We start from the raw sequence: 23120 nt of genomic DNA on the forward strand, positions 1-23120 counted from the left end.
CTTTGAGTCCTTTGGAACTGTGATTTTAAAGTGATTATGTGAAATGACTTCAAAAAGAGGAAGCTTCTCTGTCAAGCTTTTTTTCCAGAGGTTTTGGGAAACATTCCCAAGAAAAATCCTCTTTAGGGCAATTGACCCTTCCCTGTTGTAAGGGCTTGGGGGAGGCATAAAGTGGCCTCATGTTATGCCTGTTAAGAACCTCAAGGAAGTTAGGCCTCTCAAACGTTATGCCTGTTAGGAACCAACGCCTGGAGAGAACACTGGCAAGAATCATAGAATAGTTAGGGTTGGAAAGGACCTTAAGATCATCTAGGTCCAACACCCCTGCCATGGGCAGGGACACCTCACACTAAACCATGTAGCCCAAGGCTCTGTCCAACCTGACCTTGAACACCGCCAAGAATGGAGCATTCACAGCTTCCTTGGGCAGCCCATTCCAGTGCCTCACCACCATCACAGTAAAGAATTAACTCCTTATTTCCAATCTAAACTTCCCCTTTTTAATTTGAACCTGTTACCCCTTGTCCTACCACTACAGTCCCAAATGAAGAGTCCCTCCCCAGCATCCTTATAGGCCTCCTTCAGATACTGTAACGCTGCTATAAGGTCTCCACGCAGCCTTCTCTTCTCCAGACTGAACAGCCCCAACTTTCTCAGCCTGTCTTCATACGGGAGGTGCTCCAGCCCCCTGATCATCCTCGTGGCTGCCCAATTGTTGTTCCAACAATTCCATGTCCTTTTTATGTTGAGGACACCAGAACTGTACACAATACTCCAAGTGTATTCACTCACGAGAGCAGAGTAGAGGGGCAGGATCACCCCATTTGACCTCCTCAGCTTCCCATTACTAACTGATGATGCCTCAAGATGTTTCTCTGGGACAGGTGAGACACTGAAGATCCATGTGATGATCCCAGTCTGCCACCCAAGAGACATCAAGGGGACCTTTGACTTATTTGCTGCTCACGGCTTAATGCAAGGGAACTGCTTCCTTAGGAAAGGGAGAGAAAGAGCTGCAGTTACTGCCATCAACAGTAAATGCTAATCTCATTCTTTACATGAAGTTTTCCTATTTCCCTCTGTATGCATGTAGGGATTCCGACCTGCTATCCTGCATTCAGCAGGAAAGAGAACTTCCATTTGTAAGACAGAAATTTATGCAAAGGAAAGAAAAATGTTTGATCAGTGCAAGCCAGTCACTTTCCTAGTCTGATTAAAGCATACATATTTATACCTTCATTTTCTTGGCACTCAACAAGGAGTCAGGATATGGCATCAAAAATAGTACTCACTCTGTAAGAATATTTACCTGTGTATGTTGTAGCTTTTAAGAGGGTTTAAAAGGGTTAGACATCTATGGGACATGAGAAAGGAAGAGATCAGTCTGTTTATTCCACTTTCAAAGGTACATGTTCTTAATTTGAAGGGTAGCTCTTGACATAGTTCTTACATTATTTATTATTATTAGATACCAATGCTTTCTCAGCATATTTATTTTGTTAAATTACATATCTGAAATTAAATACAGCCTCTTGTTGGCTTTAATGTTTTTCTACCTATCCTTATAATTATTATTGATAAGAAGTGACTTTCAAGTTAACAGCATGTGGATTGATAAGGCAGCTATTATTATGTTACATGAACGCATTTGGGAAAGCTTAGCTAAGGGATAAATCATGTTTCCTCCGGTCTGTGGGATGCTGAATCCCCAGCCTGCAGAATGCTGCCAAAGATGCTGTTTGTGGCTGTGGTATGCCTGGCTAGCATTTGAAAAGGTACACCAAAACTATACAGTTGTGTATATCTGAAATCAGTAAGCATGGCGGATTTTGGGAGTACACAGGGGGGTCCCTCCTGTGTTTGTTTTTGAGTTGTTGGAGGGTTTCTGCTCCTTTCGTTTCTGCTCTTCTCTCCTGCTCTCTGAGGCTCTTCTCTTCATTCTCAGGTAGTAGATCCGGTTGGCTTCTGGGTAGGTGACTTTGCAGAGAGGGATTTTGTAGATGGCTGGGTTGTCTGAGCTTATCAGCAAAAAGAGGAGCGCAGAGAAGCAAAAAGGCCACGTGCAGAGAGGCAGCCCAACCTGAGGGGAAAGGACAGACATACAGGTGCATTTTGGTACCTCCGTTTGCCTGTTCCCTTTGCTTACTTCCATCTGTTGCTAAATTCTTGAATCTTGGAAGCAGAGAGAACCTGTGCTTTCCCTGGGGACAGTGTGACATAGGACATGTCCTCCTGAACCCTTCCATATATGATCCTCCCTTTGGATCCAGAGGAGAATGCTCAGGTTGGGTGGCTTCATGGCAGAAGCACATGTGAGCTTGGTTCCTGTGGTCACTGGAGGTCTGGGAAGCTCCTCTGCTACCAAACATCAGCTCACCAGAGGTATCCAGTTTATCTGAAATGGATAGGACTACATAAAACATCCCACATTGGAGACCTCAGTCCTTTTGGGGATGCAGCTTTGGTGCTAAACGGCACTTGTTACCAATAATGAAGCAGCTGAAGCAGGCTCCAGAGATTAGCTGGCTGCAATGAAAGCCAAGACATCCAGCTTACTCATAAACATCTATATTCTCTAATAAATGAGCCAAACTCTACCCTCCATTGTCCTGTAAAACGTCATGTACTGAGTGCCATTCACACATATTTCCCATCACCAATGCCCATGTGTTACTGGAATTGCATCTAATCCTCAGTCCTCCTCTGTGACCCTATCTCTTGACTTGACTTGGGGTCTGCCAAAAGTAGGATCACAAGGAGAAAAAGTAGATGTCTTTTTTTTAATACTGCATCTAAAAAGCAAGCATGATGAACAAAGCAACCCATCTGCAGGGACCTACATGGTGCTGGGTGCATGCCAGGTGAATACATTTAAGGTATGCAGCTTCTAGTTCTGACTTTTCCTTTAAGTTACTAAATCAGTTTTATTAAAATGTGGTTTTGCTTTTATCTCTCAGATCTTAAGAAGCAAATCTTGGCATATCTGCTTCACCTACTTCTTGATCTATCCAAATGTGCTCAGTCCCCCCTAATTTTAGTTCTCATATCCAGATCAAACTTAAACAATATCTATGCGTAGGATGGGAGAAAGACCTTGGAAAAAAGCAAAAAAAAATAAAATAAAAAATTTAGACCATTGAAATGTGTCCAAAAATACTGCTTGGAGCTAAGTATGGCATCTCAAACCATACACTGTTGAGGGAATTCACATAGACATGCACAATCCCACTGTGGATAATAGGCTCCAAAGGTCTTCAAAATCTTACTAAGAGCTGTAGAGTCTGAAGTGCACAATTCAACTGACATAGCATTTGTACAAGACCTGACACTGTCTGTAGCATTCTCATGTCAAAACTGACATGGAGAATTTTGGGGCATTTCCTTAACACTGTATCATAACAAGTCAGAATACAGTTAAAACAAACAAGTAAAAGAGCCCAAAACACCTCCCTCAAACTTACCACAGATAAGGCATTAGCAAGAGCTGCTCCAGAGTAGGCACAAAATAATGCTGAGAAAAGAAACCCAGACAACTCAGGTGAGGAAAATACTGTTCATCTCTCTGAAGTAATGCAAAATAGTAATATTGTACAAATGCACAGTAAAATATCCTCCCAAATACCTGATGTGATGGTTAAAGTTATAATTCATCAAGTTCAAATGCCTCAGTGCTGCATCTGGCTCTATTGACTTACATTTGATCCTATGTGCTCTGTAGAGATGGGTGATGAATGAAGAAGATGGTTTTGTTGAGAGGAGGAGATGATGGCATTTCTTTTAATTTCTTTTTTGCACTCCAAAAACAGTGCTTCCACTCTTTCTAGAATTCCTGTATGTTATGAGGGCCTAAAGGCCCTCCTCTCTGCACTTTTAGCTTGCAAACCCAAGCTGATGCCACCACAGAAATCACTCTTGCATAGTACTTAGTTTTGCAGCAGTGATAGTTGACTTTAAATCTCCATTACTCCTAGTCTGGCTGCATAAATTTATGCCTTCCCTTTTTGTACAAGATACATACCACAGGCAAGTGACAGCAAATGAGTCTGCCAGGTCAGGGCATAGAACATGCCCCCAATAGCAATGCAGGCGAGTGCACAGTTGTAATTGTGTAAGCCAAGGTAGATGCTGTCAAATGGTGATGCAATGCTCAGAGCTGCAAGACAAAAGGCAAGGCTGTGAGGTCATGCATGACAGATATCTGCAGGAGGACCCGTCACTTGCTGGGAATCTGTCATCTTTGTGACATCTAGACAAATATAAATGCTCACACTCATATAACATTCACATGCAGAAAGCATGGAATCAAATGAAGATTGTCATTTTAGAGCTCTGATATTCACAGACTTAGAATCACAGAATAGTTAGGGTTGGAAAGGACCTTAAGATCATCAAGTTCCAACCCCCCTGCCATGGACAGGGACACCTCGCTCTAAACCATATCACCCAAGGCCTCATCCAACTTGGCCTTGAACACTGCCAGGGATGGAGCACTCACAACCTCCTTGGGCAACCTATTCCAGTGCCTCACCACCCTAACAGGAAAGGATTTCCTCCTTATATCCAATCTAAACTTCCCCTGTTTAAGTTTTAACCCATTACCCCTTGTCCTATCACTACAGTCCCTAATGAAGAGTCCATCCCCAGCATCCCTATAGGCCCCCTTCAGATACTGGAAGACTGCTATGAGGTCTCCACACAGCCTTCTCTTCTCTAGACTGAACAGTCCCAACTTTCTCAGCTGATTTTCATACGGGAGGTATGATCATTCTCGTGGCCCTCCTCTGGACTTGTTCTAATAGTTCCATGTCCTTTTTATGTTGAGGACACCAGAACTGTACACAATACTTCAAGTGAGGTCTCACGAGAGCAGAATAAAGGGGCAGGATCACCTCCTTCAACCTCCTGGTCACACTCCTTTTGATGCAGCCCAGGATACGGTTGGCTTTCTGGGCTGCAGGCACTCACTGCTGGCTCATGTTCATTTTCTCATCGACCAACACCCCCAAGTCCTTCTCCACAGGGCTGCTCTGAATCTCTTCTCTGCCCAGCCTGTAGCTGTGCCTGGGATTGCTCCGACCCAGGTGTAGGACCTTGCACTTGGCATGGTTAAACTTCATGAGGTTGGCATCAGCCCAGCTCACAAGCATGTCAAGGTCCCTCTGGATGGCATTCCTTCCCTCCAGTGTATCAACCGAACCACACAGCTTGGTGTCATCGGCAAACTTGCTGAGGGCGCACTCAATCCCACTGTCCATGTCAGCGACGAAGATGCTAAACAAGACCGGTCCCAACACTGATCCCTGAGGGACACCACTTGTTACTGCTCTCCAGTCGGACATTGGGCCATTGACCACAACTCTTTGTGTGCGGCCATCCAGCCAGTTCTTTATCCACCGAGTGGTCCATTCATCAAATTGATGTCTCTCCAATTTAGAGACAAGGATGTCGTGTGGGACAGTGTCGAACGCTTTACACAAGTCCAGGTAGATGACATCAACTGCTTTACCGCTGTCCATCAGTTCTGTAGCCCCACCATAGAAGGCCACCAAATTGGTCAGGCAGGATTTCCCCTTACTGAAGCCATGCTGGCTGTCACCAAGCACCTTGTTGTTTTTCATGTGCCTTAGCATGCCTTCCAGGAGAATCTGCTCCAAGATTTTGCCAGGCACAGAGGTGAGACTGACTGGTCTGTAATTCCCCGGGTCATCCATTTTCCCCTTCTTGAAAATGGGGGTTATATTTCCCTTTTTCCAGTCGTTGGGAACTTCACCTGACTGCCATGATTTTTCAAATATGATGGCCAGGGCTTAGCAACTTCATTCGCCAGCTCCTTCAGGACCCCGATGGATTTCATCAGGACCATGGACTTGTGCACGTTCAGATTTTTAAGATGGTCTCAAACCAATTCCTCTCCTACAGTGGGCCCAAGGTCTTCATTCTCACAGTCCCTGCATCTGCCTTCCAAGACTTGGGTGGTGCGGTCAGAGCCTTTGCTAGAGAAGACCGAGGCAAAGAAGTCATTCAGAACCTCAGCCTTCTCCAAATCCTGTGTAGCTAGTTCACCTGAGAGCTTCCTGAGGGGGCCTACGTTCTCCCTAATCTGTTTTTTATTTGCTATGTACCTGTAGAATCCCTTCCTGTTATCCTTAATATCCCTAGCCAAGTTTAATTCTAACTGGGCCTTAGCTTTCCTAACCTGGTCCCTAGCTTCCCGGACAACATCCCTGTACTCTTCCCAGGCCGCCTCTCCTTGCTTCTACTTTCTATAAAACTCTTTTTTCATTTGAATTTTCCTCAGCAGCTCCTTATCCATCCAAGGAGGTCTCCTGGCCCTCCTGCTGCACTTCCTTCTGGTTGGGATGCAACACTCCTGAGCTTGTAACAGGTGATCCTTGAAGACCAACCAAGAGTCTTGAGTCCCCTGCCCTCTAGGGCTATATCCCATGGAACCTTACTAAGCAGGTTCCTGAAGAGTCCAAAGTCTGCTCTCTTGAACACCAGGCATTGATCTTGCTGCATGCTCTTCTCACTGTCTTAAGGATCTCAAATTCAACCATCTCGTGGTCGCTACAACCAAGGCTGTCCTGCAGTGTCACATTTCCAACGAGCCCTTCCCTGTTGGTGAGCATGAGGTCAAGCATGGCACCTCTCCGTGTCGGTTCCTCTATTACTTGCAGAAGGAAGTTGTCTTCCACACAATCGAGGAACCTCCTGGATTGCTTGTGCCGGGCCGTACCGTCATTCCAACAGATGTCAGGGTGGTTGAAATCACCCATGAGAATGAGGGCCTCTGAGCGTGAGGCTTTTCCTATCTGCCTATAGAGTGCTTCATCCGCAGATTCCTCTTGATCAGGTGGTCTATAACAGATCCCCACAAGAATGTCTCCCATTCCTGTTTTCCCTTTAACCCTGACCCACAAGCTCTCTGTTAACTGCTCACGTGTCCCCAGACAGAGTTCCATACTCTCCAGCCTATCCCTAACATAAAGGGCAACTCCGCCTCCACGCCCGCCAGGCCTTTTTTTTTTAAAGAGTCTGTAACCTTCCATTCCAACACTCCAGTCATAGGAGCCAACCCACCATGCTTCTGTGATGCCTATAATATCATAACCCCATAGAGGAGCACACATCTCTAATTCCTCTTGTTTGTTCCCCATGCTATGGGCATTTGTATAGAGGCATCTGAGCCAAGCTCCAAATGAAGCTGTCTCATTGGCTGGAGCAGCCAGAATATCTCTGCATTGCTCTGAGCATTTATTATAGGTGCTGGCAACTGACTGGGTGTGTTGGGATGGAATGATGCCCCCCTCCCCCAGCACATCTAGTTTAAAGCCTCCTTGACCAGTGTGACAAGCCTCCTACCAAAACTGCTCTTCCCCTTCTTTTGGACCAGCTCCACCAGCCCCTGCTAGACCTGGCCTACAAACTTGGGTCCCATGTTCAAGACACCCAAACCCCTGACTGTGACACCACCCTTTTAATCATTTATTAACCCGGCTAATCCTCCTAGCTTTCTTTAGGCCCTCCCCTGTATCCTGGAGAATAGACGAAAAGACTACCTGAGCTCCAAGCCCTTAACCACCTCTCCCAGGGCTCTGTAGTCCTTCTTTATGCTCCCCAGGCTACTACTATCTATATCCCTAGCACCCACATGTATCAGCAGAAGTGGGTAATAGTCCGTGGGGCTTACTAGAGCAGGAAGCCTCTCTGCCACATCCCTGATCTGTGCCCCTGGCCGGCAACACACCTCCCTTGAGACCAGGTCAGGCCGACAGATGAGTGCTTCTGTCCTTTTCAAAGTAGAATCCCCTACCACTACGACCCGCCGCTTTTTCCTGGCAGCACCAGTAGAAATCTTCTTTACCAGTGCATCAGCTGGCTGTTTCTGGCGCAAGTGTGTTTCCTCATGATCCTCCTGCAGGACAGCAAAGCGGTTCTGCGTGGGGGCAACAGGTTTAGGAGGAACTTCCTTGCTTTTAATTGTCCTTTTCCTCCTTTTGTTTTTTGTCACCAATTCCCAGCTTTGAGAGCTAACAACCTCCTTCTTTCCTCCATGAGCTACAGGAGAAGCTTGAGAACTCTGCACAGTTTGGGCAGGGAGCAAGCATTCCTGTTCTCTCTCAGCTACCCTGACATCTTGTAGCCTATTAATAGCTTCCCGCAGCTCAGCCACCTGCTGCAGCAGCACCTCCACCAGGGAGCACCCAGTGCAGCCCTGCCCATTTTGCACCTTTCCCTCACCAGAGCAGTGCAGGCACTCTCTACACCCTGAAGTCTGCACTGCAGCCTCCCCTCTCATCTGCTCTGTCTGAGTGCCTACGGTGGCCACCACCGGGGCAGCCAGCGCAGAGCTCCCAGACCGGGCCCTGGTCATGCGGTGAGTGCTCACCATCCTGCGCAAACTGCCTTGACCAGCTCTGTTCCCCACGCTCCTGGTCGGCCGTGCTCCCTGGGGCAGCTTTTTACCCAATCAGGGCTAGCGCCTTTGCTCCTGGCTCCGGCCCCTGTGAGTCCCTGCTCGCGTCAGCTGAGCTGCCGGCTCCTGGGCAGGTCCTGTCGAGGACTTGAGGCTCCCTCGGTGGCTCTCGCCGCTCTGAGTTGAGCTCCTGGACGCCGATCTCCCCCCTCTCCGGTGTTCAAGGCATCCTCTCTCGAGCTACTCACCTCAGAAACTGACTCATATAATCATGGAAAGGTTTGGGTTGAAGGGACCTTAAAGCTCATCCACTTCCTGCCTCCTGCCATGGGCAGGGACTCCTTCCACTAGACCAGGTTGCTCCAAGCCCCATCCAACCTGACTTTGAACACTGACAGAGATGTGGCAGCCACAGCTTCTTGGGCAACCTGTGCCAGTGCCTCATCACCATCACAGGGAAGAGCTTCTGCCTAAGAACTCATCTCAGTCTCCCCTCTGGCATGTTAAAGCCATTCCCCTTTTCCTGTCCCTACAGACCCTTGTTCAAAGCCCGTCTCCAGGTTTCCTGTAGCTGCTTTAGGCACCGGGGGCTGCTCTAAGTTCTCCCCTTAAGGAGCGTTCTCTCCTCCAGGCTGAACCAGCCCAGCTGTCTCATCCTGTCTCCAGAGCAGAGGTACTCCAGCTCTCAGAGCATTGTAATGTCCCTTGGGTTGGAATTTGGCCCAGTCTCAAAGGTTTCTTTCAGGCAAAACTTTCTGCTTATGCACTGAGTGTGTTGTAGTTAGTTCCCCCAGATGGAGAATCCAGCCAGAGTGCAGAAGGACCTTCCCAGTTGGCTGTCCTTCTTCAGAAATCTGTGCTTTCTGTACGTTTTAAACCTCAAACCTGGCCTTGAATATCAGAGGCACAGCTGAGTGTCTTTCTTTTGTGGGGGTGAGCAGAGTTTTCCATCTCTTCCCAGTGATCTTTGCTAGATGTGGTGGTGTCAATCCATCAGTGCTGTGGAAATCCTCCACTGGGATGGGAGCAGAGGGTCTGCTCCAATTCTTACCTCACAGGTACTTCTGCAGGATTTCTCATAGGCTTCAAGAATCGCAGAGAGCACAATACGTAGCACACATGATACCTTTATGTTACTCTGAAGATTAATGTTTCCTGCTATATTGTCTCCTGTTTCACCACTATGCTTACCCCCAGACACTTTCCCCAACCTTTCTCTTCTAGATTAAATGTCAGACCTTTACAAAACTTGCCAAATGATCTTAACTATACAAGTTGTGGATAGTTTTGTTTAAAAACACAAACATAAGGCAGCTCCCATTTTGTACAATGTGCTTCAGAGCACAGAGAACTTACTGTTGGACGACCGTGCGTTTTCGAAGGTTGTTGTCTCTGACTACACTTATCCCATCATATTTTTTTATTACAATTAGTCACATAAGTGTCATTAAGCTTGCCTAATTTCATCTCTCTTTAGGTTGTTTCCCTGGTTAGTGGAGAAACAGGCCATTTTCAATGGCATTCATTTAGCTATTTTTACAAACCTGCAGCAGGATGGAATGAACTACACTGTAGAAAGTGGCTTTCTTTTAATTGACTGATCAGCTCTGAGACAGACATCCACTTTAAAACACTTGTGATGGCAAGAGATCAGTTCTGAAACTGCTTTTCTAGGTTTCTTTATCAACATCTCCATGGGACTCATAACATCTGATGGCAGGAGGGTTAAGCAAGGTGGAATTAACCAACCACCTGCCTGAGTTACAAATCTAAAAGCAAATTCAAAGCTTAAAGAAATCTGTTCTTGCCTTCACCATGTGGTGTGACCTTAGTAAGGTCTTCTGTATTTAAAGACAGTTTCAAAAATGACACTGTTGTCCCAAGTGCATCCAAGCCCACGCAACTGTAAAGCCTGGAAAGAGTCATATAATGGCTTGGGTGAAGATACCTTGGGTACAAAAATTACTCTGGTAAATTTTCTTACCTGCAAACATCCCCACTGTTGATCCAATTGCAGCATGTAAACAAATAAGTGGGGAAGAGATGAGTAAAGCAATAAGGAAGATGCCTCCAGTCCAGGGGTTGTCACAACCATATACTTGACCAATGCCAACTGGGATGGATCGTAAGAGCTGCAGCAGCCAGTAGAAAAGGGCATGTTATTGTAACTCTGTGAAGGACACAGCAGTTATTTTGTTCAAGCTATTGACTGAAAAGGAACTGAAGGAAGGGAAGGGACAGGGAGAGGAGGGGAGGGGAGAGAGGGAGGGGAGGGGGGAGGAGAGGAGAGAGGGGGAGGGGAGGGTGAAGGAGGGGAGAGAAGGCAAGGCAAGGCAAGGCAAGTCTAGGCAAGGCAAAGCGAGGCAAGGCAAGGCAAGGCAAGGCAAGTCTAGGCAAGGCAAGGCAAGGCAAGGCTAGGCAAGGCAAGGCTAGGCAAGGCAAGGCAACAAGGCAAGGCAAGGCAAGGCAAGGCCCCTGGCTCTGAGTTGGGTTGCTGAGTGATTGTGGGCACTCATGCCCTTCAAACCAGAGTTAGTTCACTTATCAGACCAAGACAGACTTTTATTCCCTTTGGGATGGTAATATGGCAGATGTGGTGGTGGTGGGTTTTGGCTGACTTTAATGAGGGAGAAAAACAGTAAACTTCCCAAGAAGTAATGCTATGCTGGGCCTGGTTGACTTGAGTTTATTATATATAATAAGAAGCATTATCAGTTACCCTTATGCTGCTTTGGAAAGGTGATTCTCCAGAACTAGAACTAAACCTGAGGGGACTGCGTATAAAAGAGTCCTGTCTCTTTGAGATCCTGATTTTCCTTCTGTCTTTTCATATTGCCACTGACTGCCTTGCTGATGTTGTTTTAACCATATCTGGACAGTGGGAGTGCATATCCAGATGTGCTTCCATAATGACAGCATTTGAGGCATGTTTTGGGAGAGTCCAGCTTTAGGCAGAGTGAGAGGCTCATGCTCTCTGTTCCTTGGCTTCCAGCATCAGCCAGGATCATCCCTGGCGCTTTTATGGCACAGTCCTCTGCTCACTAAACTGGGTAATGCATTTCTGTGAACTGTTACTGACTGCATAGCCATTCTGACCCATGTGAAATTGTTATCCAGAGCTGAATGCCTTCATGCTCACCTTTCTGATGAAATACTAAAACCTTGTTGGAGTGAAGCTTACCAATGGCACATTGATTGCAGACCAGGTGATGTTGGGCACTGATGCTACAGGCTTGATGAGAGTTGTAGGGAAGAAGGGGTTGTAGTGTCCTGTGGCTGCCAAGTACAAAGTCACCGCAATATTGAAGGGCAGAGTGAAAACAGGAAGGTCCCATTTACTGAAGATGGATCCCAAAGCACTGGACAGGATTGGACTGAGAACAGGAAAAGATACACAAGTATAACTTGTTCACTGACATAGTGCTGAAACAGCCTACCTCTTTAGCCATAAGCCCTGGTAAATGCATGCCAAAACCATTTCTTTTAGAAACATCGTATTAGTATGCATCAGACAATTAGCTGTAGAATGCTGTTCATCTTTTTGCAACAACTGTCACATCTATTCATGGATGGTACAAACTCTACACTCTCCCCTCAGGACCTGTGGTTAGTGTGCAGCTCAAGATGTCAGTGAAGAAATGCATCCAGAGCAGTATTTTGGTAGTTTGGCTAGTAGTAAAAAAATCTAACAAGAAACAGAAGAGAAAATTTTGGGAATGCCTTGATTAATGTTCCTGCTTATGTCAACGAGACTGATGTTACTGTGTGCTGCCCAGGCACCACCTAAAATCACATTGTATTTTCTGAAAACTGCTTAGTTCTTAAGAAACATAACACATTATATTCCAGCATGTACAGTGTTTGAGGTCCCCCTCAAAATGTTTAGATACTGAGTACTAAAAACCATGAAAACTTTGAGATACCATGACTTTTCCAAATTTTCTTGACTGTAGAGCCTGGAATTTAAACTTGACAAGATCTGCATTTCAAGTGAAAAAAGTCAGTTTGGAAATGTCCAAACTGCCTTATTTCTGCTTGAAGTACATGTCCTGCATTAATGACTTTGTGGGAGCATATTGGCAAGATAATGACTGGTTTTTAAGGGGCCCAGAAAGCTTGTGAAAAAAAATGAACGGCCAGGTCCTGTCCTTGATGGAAATGGCCTGTGTTCTGCAGCTTCCAGCTAAGATTTTCTAATGCAAATGAGCTGAATAGCTCTTATGGTCAAACTCCAAGTAGCAGCAAACATCACCCAGTTTATAAAAATCCAATGTAAAGATCTGAATTATTTAAGATACTGCATTTGAGTCCTAGAAAGATATTCGTGTCCATTAAGCTGGTTCTAATAAAAAACCCCACCCAAACTATTTGGCATTTCAAAAGCAACTTTTTATGTCCTATTTTGTAGATACTGTCAGTGGAAGAAATGCCTTGCTCTTCGTGTATAATCTCAAATGAAGCCTATTCTTTTGTGACAACTTTGAGCAGTTTACAGATTTCCTTGTTTGTAGATGTAGGAAAAGAAAAAAAAACCCCACAATTTAGGACTTCAGTGAAAACAGTGCATCCTAATTTTTGTGCTGAAATACAGAGCTTCTACCAGTTACACATCTTCTTGGAATAAAAAACAATTAAGGAATTGCTGATTTGTAAAGCTGAAATCCAAAACATCTATTGAAAAAAATCACTGAAATACCCAATTTTAAATTCTTTCAGCTCGGGTGTTGTGAACTAAAAGAATGAAGGAAAGTTTGAACAAGAAGCCTGAAGGAATTCTGTCAGGCAAGACAAACTAAACATTTTTGCAACGTGTCCTGGGTCTTGAGGGATTGTTTGACCTCTTCTCAGAGTGACTTACAGACATAAAATATAAACAAAATTTGATCTTAGAAGCAGTGAAATGCAATAATGACTTGCATCTTATTGCTGACCATGATTAAAATACGGCTCTTAAAATAATCTCAGTTAAGACTGTTAAATAGATTCTGCAGTGCTGTTAGGGTCCATATTTAGAAATGGCAAATTAAATCCTGAAAGGACTTCGTCTGGCATTTGGAGTTACTTGGAGGAATGAGTTTTTGCTCATGTCTGATTGCATATCAAAGAGGGGGAATATTGTATTCAGCTTGAGGGAGAACACTGGATTAGTTTTGATGTTGGACACTATGACATCCACCCTGAATTTGTGGTGATCAGAACTATTTGCAGAGCTGCTTTGTCTGTGTGCTGTAATCAGTGCTGTCTGTGCACTCAACCTCCTGCCAACACAATTTGTATCAGTGAATGCCCCTTTCTAATGCCACCATGATTGGAGATGCTGATGTAGGGGACTTCCAATGTGTTTAGGCTGTATATAGCAAGACTCTTCATTCTCTGAGAATTGTCCCTAGGAGGAGATCCCTAGGAGGAGAAGTGGCACTTACCAGGCCATTGATATAACTGTCACAGGAGGAAGAAGCCACCAGTAGTAATCTCCTTTGTCAGAGTAGACAGCCATAAGTAGTCCCACCAAGATCCCATTGTAGCCATGCAGTCCAGCTGCAATGGATGATCTGTGATGAAAAGAAATGTTTGCAAGGTCACAAGCTGTGCAATCATGTGTGGCTCATCACAGGGACCCACTGAAATGCACTTTGTAAGTATCCTGCTCCCAGTGAAAGGGCTGTTGGGGAGGGACAAAAAAGCAGTAAGGTTGGTGCCATATTGCAGTGCCCTGCTGTGTGGATGGGAAGAGCTTGGAGACTGTTCAGTGATGACGGTCTAGGGGGCTCCATGTGATACATGGTTGTGACAGTAGTTATCAGAAAGAGATAACTCTCACAAAGACGGACAGTTATGGGGACAGGCCAGCTCTTCCTGCACCACAGCTCTGTACGTATAACTGCTTCTATAAGGAAAGCCAGTCTGCTGTATCTAGTGTACTCTAATGTGGGGTTATGACACATGAATGGGTTCCTGATACCATAATGATCAATTTTTATCAAGTATCCTTACATGAGGTACCACCGACCTGTCCTGACTGAGGACCAGCGCAGTCAGAGTTGACACAGTTGTTCCAGTACAGCCTGTGAGCATCCACCAAGGTCTCTGGATGAAAAGCCCCACTAAAATGATCAGCCCACTGAGAGGGTTGTTGACAAACATCACCTGAGAGGTCCCTCTCAAGATCCAGTCCACCAGCTGAACCATCATGGGCTTATCTGGAGGAGATCAAATAAAGACACTGGTGACAAGCCATCATTTCACCAAAGCACATCTCTACCGTCACTTTGTGGCCACAGAACAGAGGTGATGTACCAACAGGACTGTAAAAATGCTCTCTGATTTATTTCTGTCTGAGCATATTTTGCATCTGGCACTTGAAAATTTAATAAGGAAGGACTAGGCACTGCTATAAAGTTTATAGAATCATAGAATCATAGAACAGCTAGGGTTGGAAAGGACCTTAAGATCATCAAGTTCCAACCCCCCTGCCATGGACAGGGACCCCTCGCTCTAAACCATATCACCAAAGGCCTCATCCAACCTGGTCTTGAACACTGCCAGGGATGGAGCATTCACAACTTCCTTGGGCAACCTATTCTAGTGCCTCACCACCCTAACAGGAAAGAATTTCCTCCTTATATCCAATCTAAACTTCCCCAGTTTAAGTTTTAACCCATTACCCCTTGTCCTATCACTACAGTCCCTAACGAAGAGTCCATCCTCAGCATCCCTATAGGCCCCCTTCAGATAGTGGAAGGCTGCTATGAGGTCTCCACACAGCCTTCTCTTCTCCAGGCTGAACAGTCCCAACTTTCTCAGCCGATCTTCATATGGGAGGTGCTCCAGTCCCCTGATCATCCTCATGGCCCTCCTCTGGACTTGTTCCAACAGTTCCATGTCCTTTTAATGTTGAGGACACCAGAACTGTACACAAATCTCCAAGTGAGGTCTCACGAGAGCAGAATAAAGGGGCAGGATCACCTCCTTCAACCTCCTGGTCACACTCCTTTTGATGCAGCCCAGGATACGGTTGGCTTTCTGGGATGGAAGCGCACACTGCCGGCTCATGTTCATTTTCTCATCGACCAGCACCCCCAAGTCCTTCTCTGCAGGGCTGCTCTGAATCTCTTCTCTGCCCAGCCTGTAGCTGTGCCTGGGATTGCTCTGGCCCAGGTGTAGGACCTTGCACTTGGCATGGTTAAATTTCATGAGTTCGGCATCAGCCCAGCTCACAAGCATGTCAAGGTCCCTCTGGACAGCATTCCTTCCCTCCAGTGTATTAACCGAAGCACACAGCTTGGTGTCATTGGCAAACTTGCTGAGGACGCACTCAATCCCACTGTCCATGTCAGCAACGAATATGTTAAACAAGACCGGAGAGTGGCTTATTTACGGTGGTAAATGAATAGTCTTACTTGCTGATCACAGGTAGACCACTAAATATACTGTTATAAATTGAATGAGGAGATAGGCCCTTTTTGGTTTATAATTCAAGTGCAGAGGGGGTCTTAGGCACAGATTGAAACTAGCTTGTACATAGATAGGGAAATATTGAAAGGAAACAATTTGGTGTTTCAGGGAGAAAGTCAGCAACCCAGAACTCAGAGCTATACCTTATATAGGAGATCAGGTCAAGCCATCAGAGGTGTCTAAAGATTTTGATAACCAAAGAACCTGAATTCAAGAATTAGTTGTTACAGCTTGGACTGTACTCAGGCCAAAGAAATGTTTCCAAATGGAAAAGAGTTATTGATCTTTAGAGAATGTTTAGAGACTATTGAACACAGACAGAGCAAATGGGCACCAAGCTTGGGTACCTCATGTGAGTGCAGGGGGAGGAAAGATATGTATGGGCTGAGGGCACCTGTCTGATGGCGCTTATGTACAGTGCTCCTAATGATCTTTATGGGTAGAGGAGGGTCTTGTAGCACTTGAATAACTTTTGCTGCTGGCTCTTCTAGTGCAAATTGACTTGAGGTCTTTTTCTGGCCTGCTCCTGGGAAAGGTGCAACCATTTTTGTGCTGCTTTGCATTATAGTGAATGCACAATAAAGAGGAGCTGCTTGCATGTACAAAATGTTAATGCAATGTGTATATACACAGATTTCATCTTAAATATTTTAAATTAATTCTAGTAATTTATATAGTTAATTAGACACAGCATAAAGTGCCAGACTACTTTTTTGAATCTGGGCGATGATTATTCCTAAAGTCTTCCCCCTCTCCCTTTCCTTTCTATTCTATTTCCTTGTCTTGTATTTACAGTCAAGGCTTAAATTTTGTTTTATGATGAGGGTAGCTTAAATTGAGGATCTCTGAAGGGCAGGATATCATTCAGCATCTCTTCAGCATCCCTGGAAGAGCCTTCCCAAGGGGCTGGAGAGCAAGTTGAGGGGTAGCTTCACAAGCATCCCTCAGGCTGTGTGCTGTTGGACAGCCAAGCAGTTACAACTGCGGAGGAGTAAGTTCCTTAGATAAAAATGACCAGGACTGTGTAAAATAATTTTCACTAATATTTTTTGTTTAGCTATGAAATATATCAGCAATGTGGTTGGTTTTAGACACAAGTATTAATTGTAAATATTCAAACAGGTCCAGAGGGCAGTGGCCCAAGCTTTTCAGGTCATTGAGTAGGAAAAGCTTTTCTACAAACTGTGGACCACTGGAGAAAAGAGAAAGCAGTTGGAGATGTTTCCATGTGGCTGGGGATCACATTGCTAGCCTGATGAGCTCCCAAATAGTCTTGAGGCATGTCAGCCGACCTCCTCCAGCAACGACAGCCACAGCACAGCTTGTCTGCACGTGGCGGTCTCATATTTCTGTCTCATTGCTGGAGTTGTACCACTAACAAATCCAGCCTTGACAGAGGACTCACAAGCTTACATAGTCTCTCAAAGCCCTGCATTCCTAATAATCCTGGGTAACACAGACCACCTGCTCATGTGCTGTTCCTGTCTGGCCAGTAAACCTTTGGGATCAGTACTTGCTTTGTATTTTAATAGCATTGTAACACCCACAGTGCTTATTACTCCCCCAAGGCTGATAATACAAGAGCCTTTGCCCACACAATCCAGAGGCACATCCCCATCTTCAGCCCACACTTGGATGAGGACACAGCTGCTGATCCAAAAAGCACATACAAACAAGACTAAATCCCCAGCCCTGATGTGTGATTCCAGGCACTGCTGTAAGGAACATGATACTAATGACACAGAACTGATTAAGTGTAAAAGACATCTTTTGCCTATGCTGAGTTTTGCATGCAGACCTGGTAATGGCTTAGAGGATGCAGTGAGATTCTCTTCCCATGAAATGATTTGGGTTAAAAGTCCAGAAGTTTGCAGTGAGCTCAGACCACGCTGACTCTGCTTTGCCTCAGGGGGATGAAGCAGCCCCTCATCTGGTGCTCCAGCAACTAAATGTTACCAGCTAGATCTTGCTAGTCAGAGAGCCTCAGTCACATCCCTGTACTTACTTTTCATCCACTCTCCAAATTCCTTCATTTCTCCCGTGAGATACCCAAAAACTTTGTAGAGCCAATTTCTGCTTCTCCCCAGCAGGTCCTTGGTGTTTGACTTCTGCTCTGTGTACAACTGTTTCTCACTGGGATGTTCTGCCACAACAATCTCACCAAGCTCCATCTCTGTTGGGTGGTGTTAAGAGGGAACTGTAAATCACAAAGACCATGTGTTAGAAAAACCTTTTGGCAACTCTCTGTTGTACTTTGGAGCCCCACAGTGATACAAACTTATTTAAAGGGTTTTTCATGGAGAAGAGACCTGCCTGAACTGCTGCTGGGGTGGTGTGTGCTGCTGCCCAGGGCAGTGTTGTGTCTTCTTGAGGCTGAGGACCAAGCAATAACCCATTGTTGCCATGGAGCTGTGGCACAGAGCTGCAGGGTTAAGAAGGATGTGGCATAGGTGCCCTGCAGCCCCCATGCTCACTCCAGCTCCTGATACAGGCTGTGACAAGCTGCTAATTGGATGGGAGACACAGCATTTGCCAAGTAACTGAGTGATACCTAGATACTGACCAGTGCTGCTTGGCCAAGGATAATTGGTGTTGGCAGCTACTGAGGGGAGATCCTGCTGATGTTCGGCTGGCAGAGAGCTGGAGGGAAGCTCCAATGTCGATTGCCAGTACAGTAGAAGACAGCAGGAGACAAGAAAATACTAGAGGAGAGGATGAAGCTGTATCCCTTTGGCATTTTGAGCTAGTGCCTTCATATAGCATAGCAAATCTTTGGCTTTTCCGTGCTCATCATTCCACATCTGCTTTTCATAGACAGTATCATAGCAAACTCACATAAGATCAGCACTCACATATGACTTTAGACAAAGATTAAGCACCTTGGCTTAGTGCTGTGTTCTTTAGTTAGTAGGTGAATATCCCGCAGGAGTAAGGGGTTCATTAACCTCCCAATTACAATTGCAGGGCCCTGTTCATTATAAAATGTCCATTAAGATATAAACTCTTGAGAGAAAACACATCACACTGCATGCTGGTGCACTACACTGCGGGTACACTTGCAATAATGTCACCCTGCTCTCTGAGGGGGTCTGGCATCAGCAGCTCTGTGGCTTTGCTCCAAGGATTTTGGGGAAGTGTGACTGCATTTCTGGGTGTTGCCCAAAAGCAGAGTGTGTTGTGAAGGGCTTGTTCCGTGTTTCGTGGAATATGGGCACCACCTCATGGTGGAATATGGTGGAAGCTTGCTTTTTGGTAGCTCAGAGACTGGTTCTCGGCGTTAGAGCCTGTAACAACAGCAGAACAAAGGTGGGAAGGGGTGCCTGGCTGGTCGGGATGCTGTTTTGCAGAAAGAACACTGACAAGAGAATGGTAAATATACACGTCGCTGTGAAAGCTCTAATAACAAGGTCCTTGATCAGCAACGGATGTTTTCCTTTCACCCCAGGCAGCACAATGCTGAGTGCAGCTCTGCAAATACATTGCCCAGCGCTTGCCTAGTGCTTGGGCTCTCTCTGCTGGCAGCTTGCCCCTACCGCAGCAAGAGTCTTTGAGATGACCTTGGCATACCAGCATCAGCCTGCAGCTGGATTCACTAGAGAGTGATGTTGCTAAGTAGAAATGTAAAACCTAAACCCAAGTTTGCTTAATCCTAAGGGGGAGAAGGGTTATAGAAGGTATTGCAAGGTCTAAAGCAGCCAACATGATTGTGCAAGGACTAGGCATCCCCAAAACCTTGCTCATGAGTGCGTCATGGGGCTTAGCACGGAGGTTCCCAGGTTGCTGCACTCAGCTCAGGAACAAGCAAGGACCAAACAAAGAAGTGTGTGTGTGTGTGTGTGTTGTTCCTCTTCTTTTCCTATCTGTAATCTGTTTCTGGCTAGAAGCTGAGTCCAATCTCTGGTTTCAGTTCAAGGCAGCCTTCGTGACTCTAGTTCCTTATGGCTGGTTTAGGTACACTGAACATAAGTCCCTTTTTTCCTCCCATGTGTCCTCTAGGGTGGGGAAATTCTCAATGGTCAGGTAGTGGGAATTTTCTCTGAAGTAAGAAGAGACCAGCTTCTGCTGGAAAACCAGGTATTTGTGTAGGGATCTACCCCATAAACAGTGAGCTGTGTAAGATGTATTGTTGCTCTGGGCTTCCTGGTAGGCAGTGTAGCTCTGGGCACCTTCAGATGAAAGTCTTAGCTCAGAACTGCCCTCTGAAAGTTCCTGTTCTTCCCACTGACAGCTCAACATGGTGCTCCAAAAATCCAGTATTTTCTAGGAGGGACATATCAACAGCACAAGCAAAGAAGAGACTCCAGAACACGCCAGCCTAGCACCCGGTTGACACAGAGGTTGCTTTGCCTCCAGAGCTTATTTAGTGAGGATGGCTAGTATCAGAGATAGCTGCTTAATGATGCACATTTTGTTTGTTTGTTCCTCTCCCTTCCAGAAGACTTCTCCAAAGAGTTTCAAGGGACTGTATTGACAGGACAACAGGTGATGGGCTCAAACTGAAACAGGAGAAGTTCAGGTTAGATATAAGGAAGAAGTTCTTCCCTGTGAGGGTGGTGAGGCCCTGGCACAGATTGCTCAGAGAAAATGTGGCTGCCCCATCCCTGGTAGTGTTCAAGGCCAGGCTGGACAGAGATTTGGGTGACATCTAGTGTGAGGTGTCCCTGCCCATGGCAGGGGGCTTGGAACTGGATGATCTTAAGGTCCTTTCTAACTATAACTATTCTATGGTTCTATGAGCGGGGCTCAGATAGCTGTGCTGAATCCACATGAAGGAGATAGGAGCATCTCTTAGGATCTTCACATCCCAGGGACACATCAGTAAAGTTAGCGGCCCCTTTGTCATGCACAGTGGCTACCACCAGAGTGCAGCTGCTACCAGCAGGGAGAACAAATACAGAGCGGCTGTTTTTATGTCTTCTCAGTGTTTGAAAAGATCACACTCATTTCAAGCCTCACCATGAGAAATTACTGTTGGCTTTTACAAAGAAGAAACATCACTGCAGAGCTTATAAAGCCTGTTTCTAAAAGGCTGTGCTGCTCAGTTCCTTCTGAAATAGAAATGTGGGATCTGTGTATCTGTAGAATTCTTGTCCTTGCTCACAGAATTTAACCCTTAGGGTTTAAGTGAAAAGTAGTCATGTAAGAACCCTTTGCAGTCAATAGAGAGGCTGCTATCATCAGTGAGTGATTCATGTCACTTTTCTTACATGTCAACCTGAAATGTGAAATAAAAGATATTTCTCTCTCTCCACAGGTTGCAAAGACAACCTTGTGGAGAGCAATTTTCAGGCAAAATATTCCAGCCTGAGAGATTCTGCCAAGTTTAACCTTGAAGTTTATGGGAGCGGGATCTGGAGTCCCAGGCTGGTGCTTTTAAATCACTAAGACGTCTGCAACAGGCCTGTAACCTGCATCAAGAAGGGCATCAAAGCTCTGAGGCTAAGAAAAAGATTATTGTCTCTTCTTACGATTCCTGTTTGCTTTCTCCCTGTGGATTGGAGGAGAACTATATCTCTGCTTGAAGGGAGTACACTCATCCCCTCAGATGGGAAAGCAACATGGGACATGACTGGAGAATGGCTGAAGAATTACCAATTTTTTGGGAAATAACTAGTGCAAAAAACAGATATGAGGATGCCGAAATCAGCTACACTGCCACGGTGGTGAATCTTGGGGCTTTACAGAAGAGAGGCCTGAGGGGCTCTAACAGCCAAAGAAGATCCTGATGGGCATGGTGATCACTGCAGGGGTATTACCCTGGAAAACCACCATTTCTTTGCAGAGAGCACCTATCAGTTGACAGGCTTGTGCTCAGTGGTACAGGATCCACGAATAATACGCAAATCATTTGAACAATTATCTAATTAAGGCTAATGAGAGCCTGAATCACTTACAGGACACCTAGGGCTGATGGGGAATTCCTTGAGAAAAGGGTCTTTTGTCAGCAAACACTGATTCATCAGCATTGTAATGAGCTGTCCTGCTCATTAAGAACATTTATGAGTCTGCATGGTAATGCCTGTTGGTTAGGGCTCATCTCTAGACCTGCCTGTGCCTGCTTACTCCCAAGCAGACAGCTGTAATTTGAGACGGGGGGTGGGGTGGGGTGCACAAAATCACAAAAAAATTGCATGCTTTTGAGGTGCTCTATACTGATAGAACAAAGCTGTGTATTTTTAAGCCCCCCAGAGTAAGCACTGGGTTTCTCTTTGGCTTGTTCTGCTAGAGAAAATGTTCACAGCTTAGCACCCCATGCACCCTGCAGGGATATGGTGGCCTTGTGAAGAAGAATAACCCACAAGTGGGATGTGAAGAGTGGGATGGGATATGGGCAAGGTGATGGGAGATGCATAATATTCGAGACAGCTCTTCTACAGGGCTGTTGTTTGTGTCTTTATCTTAGGATAAGGCTAAGCTCTGAAGCGAAGCCTGGGCAATCAGTTATACCCTTCTGTATGAAAGCAAAGAAGTTATCAGAAAAGTGTTGCCTTCTAGGGACGTGGCCTCACAAGGACTTTGAGAAGAAACAGTTTGTAAAAGCACATTGTTCTAATAAGAATCCATGAAGAAAGAGAAAAGAAATACAGTGTACAGCTAGAGGCAAAACTCTGGAATTGTGACAGAATGCTTGGCTGAGTCGTAATGACTTTACCAAGCAAAGCTCTACCAGGAATCAACCTGTGACATTGAAACCAAGTGAACAAAGCAGGGTTAAATGCAGCACAATTGCAGAAAATAGGTATGAAAACCTTAGATACAGACCTTAAAAGTAAATTAAAACAAAATAAATTGATCCACCTAAAAGGAAAAAAATGCTCAAGTGATCTTGTTTCCTATCACAGGCACTAAGTGAAGACACATTACAGAGCACTGTTGTATCTGTACAAACACAACTACCATACAACAGTTAGTAATCAGGACAGTTTAACTTACGGGGCTAAATATGACTCTTGCATCTTTATTTAAATACTTGGCTTTTACAGTGTGGTCTTGGAGGGTGTCTGTGTCTTCCTTTCGCAGTCTGTGTAGTATGTAATTCAATACTTTGTTTTGCTCTAAGGCAACATTTCTTTACTGCTTCTTTTCCCTCTGTTACAGCTCTCCCAGTCCACTAAATGGATGCACATAGTTTATTTAATGAATTGTCCTGGTGTCTTGGGTAGAAGTTGTTCTGATACCACTTGTATGCAGACTGTACATAGATACATACACGTGTGTATGTAACTGTGGAGAAGGAGGGTTTGACTTT

General features: G+C 45.4%; 1 protein-coding gene across 1 annotated transcript in view; it reads right to left on the minus strand.

Annotated features, from left to right (window-relative positions):
- Positions 1 to 1371: 1371 nt before the first annotated feature.
- Positions 1372 to 23120, minus strand: part of LOC133214218 (urea transporter 2-like) — a 34970-nt gene continuing 13221 nt past the window's right edge. The window contains exons 2-9 of the mRNA XM_061356955.1: positions 17877 to 18068; positions 14427 to 14616; positions 13840 to 13968; positions 11598 to 11790; positions 10401 to 10548; positions 4019 to 4153; positions 3462 to 3511; positions 1372 to 2080 (exon numbers count right to left, since the gene is read on the minus strand). Coding sequence (XP_061212939.1) covers positions 1811 to 2080; positions 3462 to 3511; positions 4019 to 4153; positions 10401 to 10548; positions 11598 to 11790; positions 13840 to 13968; positions 14427 to 14616; positions 17877 to 18042 — 1281 coding nt within the window. The 5' untranslated portion in view covers positions 18043 to 18068 and the 3' untranslated portion in view covers positions 1372 to 1810. The remainder of the gene's footprint in view (positions 2081 to 3461; positions 3512 to 4018; positions 4154 to 10400; positions 10549 to 11597; positions 11791 to 13839; positions 13969 to 14426; positions 14617 to 17876; positions 18069 to 23120) is intronic.

This window comes from Neopsephotus bourkii, unplaced genomic scaffold (assembly GCF_033783945.1).
Source record: "Neopsephotus bourkii isolate Nb327-2 ecotype Australia unplaced genomic scaffold, CSIRO-AGI_Nbou_v1 NB_874, whole genome shotgun sequence".
Classification (NCBI taxonomy): domain Eukaryota; kingdom Metazoa; phylum Chordata; class Aves; order Psittaciformes; family Psittacidae; genus Neopsephotus; species Neopsephotus bourkii.